Genomic DNA, 12,335 nt, shown 5'->3' on the forward strand with positions numbered 1-12,335 from the left:
CTCACTCATGCTTATACAGCTAACCTTGTTTGTTAGACATCAAATGCAGTGTTTTTAAAGTTTTGAGGTTAGGGTTTTTTTTTGTGTCCATATTGACACAAGTTATAAAAGTTTTCATATGAGCTCATCTTGCATTTATGTGAGAAGAACAATTCATGAATATAATCATGACCATATTTAAATATTTTTGGATTTCATCAAAAGTTACAAAGGCCATTACTTTTACTGTTGAAGAGCCACTTGAAGGAATGCTCTTGAATTGTACACGAGCATTACACCAGGATGAGGCTGAATGGTTTCAAGACAGCCATAATTTGCCAACCGGCCTTCAGTTTTTTTAAAACTTTATAGAGAAAAGGCTTCTATGGAAGAGTCACCTCTATTCATAGGATGTGGATTATGGATGATTAAGTGATCAGTGGCCCCAGCTGAACGGAAAAGCACCTCAATATGCTTAAAATGCATCTACTTTTTAGGGTTTAACATACATCTCTTTTTATTCTTTGCCACCACTTGATCTTTTTTAAAAGTTGTGTAGAATCATATTGTCAAGTTAATGATCAAGCAAAGCAGACGCCACGGCCAGCCTTGGTGTGATGAGGCAAATTGGAGTTCTGCATTGTTGATATCGGCGCCGATGGAAGTTTCAGACAGAGGACAAGAGACACGAATGGGGAATAAGGAAATCAACCGAGAATCAGGCATCGGCTTCCATTAGCGGGGAGGAGTGTGTGGGGGATCCAATTGCGGCAGGAGAGAAAGGTAAACAACAAGTTTCAAGCAGGCTCTCTTATCAAACACAACAGTAGGAACAACAAAAAAAGCATATTGTTAAGGGAGGGGAGAACCAAATGGAAATCGTTCACGAAGGAACGTAGCTTAGAAGATCAGGCAACGATAGGAAAAAGCGAGGTGGGTGGGCCATAAACTAGCATATGCAAGACCGTGAAAAAGCATGGATGTGTCTGGAGAAGAAACAATTCTGTCAGCGAAGTTTAAGGGGTCTTGGAAATGGCCGGAAAGTCCAAAAGACCAGCGAATGGAAAGTTTTCCAGCAGGTAGTGGGGTGTGAAGTATCTCGTAATTAAGTTGTGGCCATGCAGTAATCATGAGAGGGAATAGGATTCATTGTTGGGAACTATGAAGCTCGAGGGAAGCACCATCGCGATGACACATTACAAATCCAGGTACGTGCTGGAATATCGGGAAAGTGCGGTGCTTCAGGAGGGATAAGTATTAAAGAAGTATGCCATGCAACGAGAAGTGAAAATGGTAAGAGGGGATTGCTAACGGTGCAGTTTCAGAACAAGAAGGCCATGGAGATATTGGACTAACAACTGTATCCAGCTATACAGACCCACCTCGGGACTTGCAATAGAAAGACTATATCAATATATATCAGACTTTTGGATCGGCTTAGGGAATATCCAAGTAACAAACACTCAGGAGGTTCGTTTATCACAAAGAAAACTGAAGGAGCAAAATGGTTCTCCTTTTTAGGATGACATAATGTTAGTCTTGGTTCTCTCCAAGCTAAAAATCAAATTGTGGGGTGTCCCTAGACACGAGATACAGACGGAGATACGACAACTGGAGGGATCCATGAATCAAGGAAAGGATAGCGAGTCAGGCTCAAAGTTATAGCTGGAAGCAAGTCCGAAAGGTTAATACGTCAAATGAATTTCTTAAATGAAAATCAAAGCATGAAATATTAGGGGCCTGAGAAGCCCCACTAAACAAAATTTTCTGGAAAATTTAATTAAGCAGCAGAAAATTGACATCTTTAGCATATTAGACACAAAAATGGAAGGTTTTGATAGGGGAGTTTTGAATCAGAATTGGCGGGCTGCTCATATGATTTTATTCTCTCAAATGGACGGTTGGGGGGGGGGGGGGTCCTTATGGCCTGGAAGGAGGGTATAACATGAACAGTTTTGGATAAAGGGAAGTCCTTCGTTTCAATTACCTTTGAAAAACCAAACCCTCAAACCTTCTTTCACCCAAACTCCACTGTATGGTCCCACCACGCCAGTCCTAAAGAGGAGTTTCTGGGTTTAGCTTGAAGGTCTGGGGTAAAGAAACTTGGTAAATTGGTGCATCACTGAAGATTTCAATTGTCTCCATACATTTGAATCAAACATGGAGCAAAGATATACTAGAAATATGAGGCATTTTGTGGATTTTATTGATAAATAGGATATGGTGGATTTTGTACTTTGGCAGCTCATTGAATTGTCAAAATGTGAAGGGGCAGCACGTTTTCAGCAAGTAGTAGCATGGGAAGAGGAGCTAAAAGCATTACAAATGGACATGACAACCAAGACAGAAGGGCCACAAGCGGTAAAGAAAAGTTAAAATCGGCAAAACTTCTTGAATGATAACATTTCAGAGTGAGGGATGTTGAGATTTATGTAAAGCAGGTGTATTACTAGGCTTGTGCTACCCCTTTTTGTTACTTAAACATTATTTTGTATATTAGTATAGTAAGGGATAGTTTAGTTCTATTTTTGTTTTTTTCTTGTTTTTAACTGCCTATATTAGTTATACATTTGAAAAGTTCCCGCAAGGGAAAGGTATACTTCATCAAACATCCTGTCCCTACTTTCCTGAGCAAAATATAGTGTTTGAAAGAAAGAATAAACATATCTTGGAAACAACAATAACTCTTCTTTTTGGAGGTGAATGTTAAATTTTATATATATATATATATATATATATATATATATATATATATATATATATATATATATATATATATATATATATATATATATATATATATAGGTTGGACAACATTGGATCATTCATCTTTATTGAGTTGGAGGCCCAATGGATGGATTTTCAGTCGTTGGACTAAGGCCCAACTACTAGAAATCCAGCTGTTAGGGCTTTGTCCCCTCTCTCTATGCTCTCTCTTTTGGCTCTCCTCTCTCCCTCTTATGTGTATAAATAAGGATCTATCCTCCTTGTAAGTGTATGTTTCTTGCATACTTATTCTTCAATAAAAGATTTTATTTTTTATCTTTTGTGTATGCCCTTAGTGGCACTTGTGATTCGGCTCTTAGTATCACTTGTGATTGTGTCTTTGTTGACACTTGTGCTTGTGTATTACACTTGGTGGTGAATGATTTGTTGGTGTTTGAAGGTGTTCAACCCCTCTTTACATGGTATTAAAGCTTGGAATTATTAAAGCCTATTTGATCTTAAAGTATTGGTGATCTTGCAAGAGTTCGAAGTGATTGTGTGAACCATTGGTGGGGTGCTTGTTTTTCACATATTGCTCTTTCTTCTCCTCTCTTCCTTCTTCACTTCTTATCTTCTTCTCTCTTAGCTCTTGTAAAATGGATAACAATGATAATATCACCATAAAACCCATAAAACTCAATGGTTTAAATTATGTAACATGGGCTCTTATTATGAAGCACTTTATTTGGGGAAAAGAGTTACGAAGACTAGTAGATTTTCTAATCCGGAACCTAAACTAGTTCTCACTAAGGTAGAAGGTGAGAAAGTTGTTCCTCTAACCGAGAATGAAAAGACCAAGACTATATCCTCTTATGGGAAAAGTGGAAGGAATGGAGGATGAGACATGCCAAGATCATATCTTGGATTATTTGTAGTGTAGATGTTAAAAAATGTTCGAGCCTTGTCAAGTTTGAGTAAGCTAACAAAGCTTGGGATTATCTTAAGCGAATGTATTCTCTTAAAGATATTGCACATATATGCAATGTGCAATATAAAATTTGGACTATGATCTAAGATGATAAAACAATTAGATAATACTATAATGATATATCCGAACTTTTAGAAGAATTGACTCTTCTAGAGCCAAAGTGACATTGCCTCGAAGATATAAAACTCCACCAAAGACAAATAGATGCATAACATTTTTACCAATTCATCAATGGTTTAAGATCAAAATTTGAATCTACTAAATCTATTCTTCTTTGTAGAGGAAAGGTTTCTTCTATTAAAGATACTATAGAAGACAAGCTATGAATATGATATAAGAAAAGCTATTTATCATCATTGCCATGAACTAGGGCACATTAGACCCTAATGTCCTAAACTGAGAGGGACATATAAGAAGGTTGCATCGGTAGAATCTCCCACAAGATTCATCCATTGGGAGTTTGTCTTTAGCTCAATTAGTAGAAGTGCTTCAACCTCTTCTCAAAGGAGCATCTTTCTTAATTAGGGCTGTTGTTTTATCTTATTCTGATCCCGGTAAAATTCTTTGGCTTCTTTATTCTGGTGCATCTTTTTATATGACTCCAAACAAAAATATTTTATCTAAATATCATAACAACTCAAGTGTGTCAGATGTTTTCATAGCTGATGATACATCTCTTCAAATTGAAGGAATATGAAACTTTGAAAAAAATCTTTCAAACTTAAAAAGCTTTTTTATTCCAAAAGTTTGTTACATCCCTAAACTAAACTTAAATATTTTATCTGTTTCTCAAATTGTTTATTGTGGTTGTAATATTTTCTTCTCTTTAAATTAATGTTTGATACAAGATCGTCTGTCAGGGTAGTTGATTGGGCAAGGCCATAGAGAATGAAGACTCTACTATATGGATTTTTTTGGAATACCCAAAGATGCTTTTGTTATAATATCCAAAAATTAGATTTAAATATATAACATAAAAGATTAGGACATCCTAATGCATCCAAAATCTAGTATTTTTCAAATTTGAAAAAAAATTGTAATCTTGGTGATTTCTCTTGTGAAGACTGTTTTTGAAAAAATAAAGAGAGTCATTTAATGATAGAACTTTTGTTTCGTAGACCATTTGAGCTTGTGCATTCGGATGTTTGGGATCAAACACCTATTTTATCTAAAGGTGGATATGCTTATTATGTTATCTTTGTGGATTATTTTACTAGACATACTTGGATATACTTCCTTAAGCATAAATCAAGTCTTTTCTCATTTTCAAAACTTTTATATATTAGTTACAAATAGATTTTAAAATAAAATTTTTATATTTCATACTGATTTGGAAGAAGAATTTATCACAAATTAATTTAAAAGTTATCTTACTCTGCATGACCTCACACACCACAAAAAAAATGGTTTGACCAAAACAAATATAGGCAAATCATTGAAACTTCAAGGACCTTGCTTAATGCCGGTCATGTGCCATTATTTTTTTTGGGCAAAAGCTATTCTAACTTTTGTTTATCTTATAAATAGAATGCCATCCTTTTCTTTACAAAATATTTATCCTATTGAAAAACTTATTAAAATCTCCCTTGACTATGCCAAATTATGAGTCTTTGGTTGCAAATGTTTTGTATTAACTAACAAAAATGATAAATTTTCACCTAGAGCTATTTCGCGTGCCTTCTTTGGCTATGCTGATAACCAAAAAGGATATCAGTATTATGATCCTAAAACTGAAAAATTATATATTTATAGAAATGTTGCTTTTTTTTAAAATAGATTTTTTTTTAGAAAATATCAAGCTTAGGAGTAACTGAGTACTCTTTTTTTATTTGACCTTGGGTTCAACCAAGTTGTTACTGAATATGGTTGTGAATATGATTTTGAAAATATTATTGAATCAAATGAATCAAGAGATAATGAGTCTCATGATGATCAATCTTGCTTACAATATTCTAGATGGGGGCATAAAAAGCTTTTATGTGCATTTGATTTTTTTTTAACTTAAATGAAAAAGAACTGCAAACTAGGAAATCATCTAGAGTCTCCGAACCTTCATCTAAGTTTGTATCCTATGACTCTTTTTCTTCCAAATATCAAACATGCATAGCTCTAATACATTCATATATAAAATCCTCTTCTTACACTCAAGTCAAAGATCACTTATTAATGCCATGAAACTAGAATTAAATGCATTAGAAAAAGGCTCATACTTAAACTATTAAAGAATTTTCTCAGAAAAAGAAACCATAAGTTATAGATGGGTATATAAGATAAAAACCAAGAGTGATGGGACCTTGAGAGATACAAAGCTTGGCTAGTCACCAAAGGATAAGTACAAGAATATGATATAGATTATGAAGAAAATTTTGTACTGTTGCCCGAATGACTACAATTATAACCCTCATTGCAGTTGCTTCGATTAAAAATTGGCCTATATATCAAATGGATGTTAAAAATATTTTTTTAAATGACCATCTTAAAGAAGAAGTATATATATATATATATGGAAGCATCTTCTGGTATGAAAATACCTCAAGGGAAGACTCTTCGTCTAGAAAAGACATTGTATGGCCTAAAACAAACTTCCAAAACTTGGTATGATAAATTTAGTAATGTTATGTATAATATTGGTTTTAGATCTTGTTTGACTGACACCACTTTGTTTGTTAAGAATTTCGATGCAAGTATTGTCATCTTACTTCTCTATGTGGATGTTATGATAATCACTGTAGGAGATAAATAGGTAGTTCATAATGTTAAAAATATTCTTAAAAATAGTTTTAAAATGACTTATTTGGGTTTTTTAAGATATTTTTTAGGAATGGAGGTTGCTTATTCTCTTAGAGTGTATTTATTGTTTCAATCTAAGTTTGCTTCTGATATTATTCTTAGGTCTGAAGTATTAAATGATAAAAAGGTTGACACTCCTGAAGTAACAAATATCAAAATGAAGATTGATGATGGGAAGCTTTTGGATGATCCAACCCCTTATCAACAACTTATCAGAAAAATTTCTTATTTAATTATTGCTAGACCTGATATAGTACACGTCGTACAAACAACTAGTCAGTTTCAGCACGCTTTTACATCTATTCACATGGGAGTTGTTTTACATATTATTAGATATCTAAACAATTCAGTTTCTAGAGGATTATTTATGCCTTCATCTGCACTAGATTTGCTTGCATATACTGATGCAGATTGAGAATGTGATCCTAATAACCAACATTCAACTACGAGTTTTTGTGTTTTTATAGGTGATTCATTAATCTCATAGAGTTAAAAAAAGGTCTCTCTCTCCTCAACTGAAGTTGAATATCGAGCCATGGCTACAACCACAAAGAAGGTAGTGTGGCTGAGTAGATAGATGGCTGATATGAGAATCAAAATTCTAGGATCATCAAAGATGTGTTACGAAAACAAAAGCTCTATCTACGTTACTAGCAAGGCTGCCATTGGTGCATGGGGCCTGCCATTGCTTTATTACGGTTGGGGCACATAAGGCTCGGTGTTTTTGTCCTCAACCCAGAGTTTTACCTCGCAGAGAGACAGGCCCATTAAGTGACCCGGTTCTCGGTGGGGTTCCTTCATCATAAAAAACATATACCATCTCTTTTCAGTTTGAATGCCTATTTTAGGTAGCAAGACAACCTCATGTAGTAGAGCTTTAGATGTTGGGGGTGGAATGCCTATACCAGCTGAGAAAACAACTAGATGTGATGGAGAGTATCATGAATAATGGACATTATCAACAATTTTGTCAATAGTTTTTGGTTGTCTTAGGGATTTATCATTTTCTTTCCCCGTTTGAGAGAAAGTGAGGCATATCATTTTTTTCCCAGATGCAATTTATTTTGTACCTTGCCTCAATCTTGAGTACTGATTTTGAGTTAGTCTGCTTACACCAAGTAAATTGACAATTCAATTAATCACATGAGGTGGCATCAAAGTCGGATCTATTGCATCAAATTTCAATCCTATCTAGGAATTCCTTATATAATTTTAACTTGATTCAATCAGATTTTTTTTTTTGTTTTGAATTTATTGTGATCATATTATGATAAATTCAAATTATCGCTGATGTTCTTCACATTGATTTACATCCACTCATTCTATAAATTTTTATTCCAAAATTGACAGGAGGAAATCCATTGAAACTTCTAACAAATTTACAACTAGATAGTATTTATTTATCATCTATAGAAAGCATAATTATCCTTATGCAATTATATATTTTACCATAAAGGTGCCATGAATATAAGTATGCTAACTACACAAAAATAAATAATATTCTAACTGAACATTATTGGTACAATGAAACCTAATCAATATAAGTGTCGCCAACGTCGATATTTTGAAAATATTGCAATAATATTGATATTTTGAAATGAGCTGCAAATATCACAAAATATTGCAATGTTTTCAAAATATCAGCCTAATGTATATATATATATATATATATATATATATATATATATATAAAAGCACAAAAACAACCTGTCTTTTAACCTTTTGATTAGAAACCCAATGTCAAAAATTGAAAATATCAAAATCTCCCCCCCCCCCCCCCCAAAAAAAAAAAAAAAAAAAAAACTAATCCTTCAATCTTCATTTGATTGGGTTCAAAAACCAAATCGAAACAATAGATTTGTGAGATTTTATGAGATCTGGAGTTTTTTTTCAAATAGGAAATAAGAGAAGGAAAGAAGGAAGAGGAGAATGAAGGAAGGAAGAAGAGAAGGAAAGAGGAAAAGAAAGGAAGAAAGCAAAGAAGAGGAAATGGAAGGAAGGAAAGAGAAAAGAAAGAGGAAAGGAGAGGAGCCAGACAAGGAAGAGAAAAAGAGGAAGAAGAGGGAAGGAACGGATGAAAGGAAGAAAGAAAATGAAGAAAAAAGAAAGGAAAGAAGAAGGGAAGAAAAAAAGAGGAAATGAAAATATTTTTGTTATTTATATTTTTATTTATTTTTGATACTTCTAGTTTTTTTTTCTGAGATTTTCTCGATAAAAACTAGTTTTTGAAAATCTCTCCGAGAAAAACCCACATCGAGAAATTACCTTGAATGACATAGGTCACTATGATCAATATATGCTTCAGCCATTTTAAGGTCTTTTTTATAGACCCCATGATCAAAGATAGCAAAAGGTGCATAAAAATTCATATTTATCTGTACCCCTTATTGAAAAAGTATTATCAAAGGAACCCCCCCCCTCCCACCCATTTTTTAACATTATCTAAATTAGTTCACCGTATATAAGCTTGACTTTCCTTCCATGTTCAGTACCTAATGTTCATGTTTCATTTATGACATGCTTATATAGATAGCCTTGGATTAACTAGCCATTGTTGTTAAATTTCCTTCTTATCTTTTATCATTTACTAGCATGCAGAAGACCTTGGAACGCTACAACAATCATTCCAAAGATGTCGATACTAGCAGGTCAGCCGAGCAAAGCGTGCAAGTAAGTCCTTTTGTTCTTTCACTTGTTTTGTTAGTACTCATTTATATAAGTAAAGCTTCATATGAAGAGCATCAAATAGTTGGAATTTAAAAATATGATATATGCTCTTGTGAGGGACTTATATTAGTTTAATAACTCTGGGAACAGCAGTTGCAACTAAAATACTAAAATGGGATCGTGAGGTTCTTTGTATGTGTTAGTTAAGGTTGCACCAAATTTGCGTTCTCAGATGTGTCCATTTAAATGGAATGGGTGACTCGTGTATGGATTTATCTAAGTTTAAACCAGTTACATTAATATTGGAGCAGAACCAGCAAAGAAAGCCCAAAACTCGAAAAATCCTAGCTCTTATTATATGAACAACTATTTTTTAATAAAGAAATATATATACATTTATTTAACATTCTATTAGTTGAAATGATCAAAACACTCACATAAAAGATGACTAACTTGTAACTGTATTTTTTTAAAGTGCCATTGCTTTTAAGAGTGTTTTGTTTATTTCATTAGGTTGAATACTGCTGATGTTAATCTAGTTTAAACTTAGATAATCATTTAAAGTTTACCATACTACAAGATGCAAGTGTCCACTTTAGGCCAATACTGTCTCTGCATGATACTCGTCCGAGTATTGGATCTGTTTTTGCTGGAAATACCCATATCATATATAGGTCCACAGATCTCAATATATGCCGAAGCAAGACATTATCATGCTTGGCTTCTCTATAAGATTTCCATGTTTTTGGGCAATTGTAAGTATCTCTGCAAATGATCTAGCCCCACTTACCAAATCATGCTTGCAATGCAGCAGTGGAAGCACGAAGCTGCTAACATGGCCAAGAAGGTTGAGCAGCTTGAGATCTCAAAAAGGTGTTTACATATCATCACATCACATAAAATAACTTTCGGATTTTGCGGTTATATATGATCTTCCATCATAAAAAATTCCAGAACAGTCATGTTCAGAATATTCTGTGTAGGAGGTTTATGGGTGAAGGCTTGGGATCGTGTTCCGTGGAAGAGCTTCATGAAATAGAGTCTCAATTGGAGCAGAGCCTCAATAACATCAGGGAGCGAAAGGTAAACGATCAAACCCATGTTCAAAATCTACAAAGAATAGATCAAAACCGCCCATATTTGTTCATTATTGACCAACGTACTAATTTATTCATGCTTTCAGATTCATTTGTTTGTGGACCAGATTGAAAAGTTGAAAGAAAAGGTAAGTTGCATCAAAATTTCCAAGAGCTTAATTGTTAACCTGAATAAGACCAATGACCGATGGTACCTAAATGGCATAACAAGAAACTTTGTTCTTCTCTTACCAAACCCCCAAGAAAAAAAATGCCTCTGCAAGTTATTTTTTGGTTTTGTCCGCACATTAATAAATTATTATTTTTAGATAATACTAAATAGAAATAAAAATGCTCGTAAGGCGTGTTATTGGAACCAAGAAATATAGGTCTATCTGCCACAGCTAATGGAGGAATACCTCCTAGGGATAGAAAACATAGTTCAGTTCCACTCATCCCCTATGTCATCCCCCATCTTTGTACCACTGTTAAATCTTATTATGCAAGTTGTTTTGATCAAATCTAACCCTATCATGGATTCAGCATGGTTGATTTAATAAGAATTGATTTTTGAAGCATATTTTTCGATAAAAATATGTGATTTTTTAAATTATAAAATTGTGTTTTGTCAACTATTGATTTTTTAATTGCCAAAAATTCCTGCACACAAGATTTCAGCAATTTAAATACCAATCTTCACCAAATGAATGATGTAGATCACATCTTCGGAGTCCAATTTGCTCAAAATGACTTACATCAATGAGATCCCAAGGAGGGGTATGGAGACAGGAAGAGTGGAATCTGGTGCTGAAAAGAGTGCCCAAAAAGAATTTTTGGTGTATAATCTTGTATTTAATCTTGAGTATTATGAGTTTAAGTACGTAAACCAAATGATAAAATGCATGCAAAAGTAGTTCCTAGATTCATGGAAACATAAGGGTGCCATTTATTCATTCATGACCACTTTCTTCATTTGAGAAGTTAACAACCAAAATGAAAATATTTCAAGAAAAAGCTGTCATCATATGTTGCATCCTTCATACTAACATTGTATTTCATTGTTATTCAGCAAAGGGCCGTGTCCGAGGAAAACGCATTGCTACGTGAAAAGGCAACTTCTCTAATGTGCCTTTTATCCTTCTCTTCTCAATTTGCCTTCCTATCAAAGTTAAGTCGGGTTCCACTCATCCCCCATCTTCATACCCCTCTTAAATCTTATGATGCAAGTTGTTTTGATCAGATCTGTCCTTACAGATAGATTCAGCATGGTCCATTTAATAAGAATCAACACTTGGATCTTACTTTTTCAACGAAAAATATGATTTTTTTTTAAAAAAAAAGTGTGTTTTGTCAACCATTGATTTTTGAATTGCCAAAAATTCCTGCACACAAGTTGGATTTTGGCAATTTAAATGTCGTTCTTCACTAAATGGGTGATGTATATCACACCTATGGAGTCTGATTTGATCAAAACAACTTGCACCAATGAAATCTCGAGGGGTATGAAGATAGTGATGACATAGGGGATGAGTGAAACCCATTTGAAAAGTTTCTCATTATCATCTGTTGATATGTCTAAAATGCAGTGTGAATTGCAGCACCAGATTCACCAAGCTGCCCGAAAAGAAGAAGCCCAACTCCATTTGGAGGATAACCAACACCCTGACGTAGAGACCGAATTATATATTGGAAGGCCAGAAGGTAGGAGGAGGAGTTCCTACTTGTGAGCTTAAAATAATGCTAATGGTCCCTGAGGATCGCCAATAATTATATAGAATTTCTAAAAAAAAACAAAAAAACATTCAAAGTGTATATATTTGGGTGGAGAGACAAAACATCGAAGTTTCTTATATATATGAGAGTTTGAACTAGAAAGTTAGACAATTAAGAAGAACCAAATTGCAATAGTAGAAACAAAAGATACTTGGTACGAAAAATTACCCAACGTTGGCTGGTTTTATTTTGAATGGAATCGAACAATTCTCTGTTAAGTTTAAACTGAAAAAAGCTTGATAGATTTCTAAAAATGTCACAAGCTTCTGTCCAACTTTTCATGTAAGCATCTATATTGGTGTTTTGTTTTTCTTTTTTGCTTGTTTTTCTTCTTTGAAAAAAAATCAATATGCTCC

At 33.9% G+C, this 12,335-nt stretch overlaps 1 protein-coding gene across 3 annotated transcripts in view; it reads left to right on the plus strand.

Moving 5' to 3' along the window:
* Positions 1–12,081, plus strand: part of LOC149832952 (MADS-box protein SOC1-like) — a 38,155-nt gene extending 26,074 nt beyond the window's left edge. Inside the window, exons 2-7 of one of the 3 annotated variants that reach the window (XM_090014798.1) lie at positions 9,055–9,133; positions 9,942–10,003; positions 10,114–10,213; positions 10,314–10,355; positions 11,276–11,331; positions 11,793–12,081. In XM_090014798.1, coding sequence (XP_089870924.1) covers positions 9,055–9,133; positions 9,942–10,003; positions 10,114–10,213; positions 10,314–10,355; positions 11,276–11,331; positions 11,793–11,877 — 424 coding nt within the window. In that variant the 3' untranslated portion in view covers positions 11,878–12,081. The remainder of the gene's footprint in view (positions 1–9,054; positions 9,134–9,941; positions 10,004–10,113; positions 10,214–10,313; positions 10,356–11,275; positions 11,332–11,792) is intronic. The other 2 variants (XM_090014796.1, XM_090014797.1) reach the window with 2 other exon arrangements.
* Positions 12,082–12,335: the final 254 nt, after the last annotated feature.

The sequence above is a fragment of the Nuphar pumila genome, chromosome 7 (assembly GCF_984573655.1).
Source record: "Nuphar pumila chromosome 7, dmNupPumi1.hap1.1, whole genome shotgun sequence".
NCBI classification, from domain to species: domain Eukaryota; kingdom Viridiplantae; phylum Streptophyta; class Magnoliopsida; order Nymphaeales; family Nymphaeaceae; genus Nuphar; species Nuphar pumila.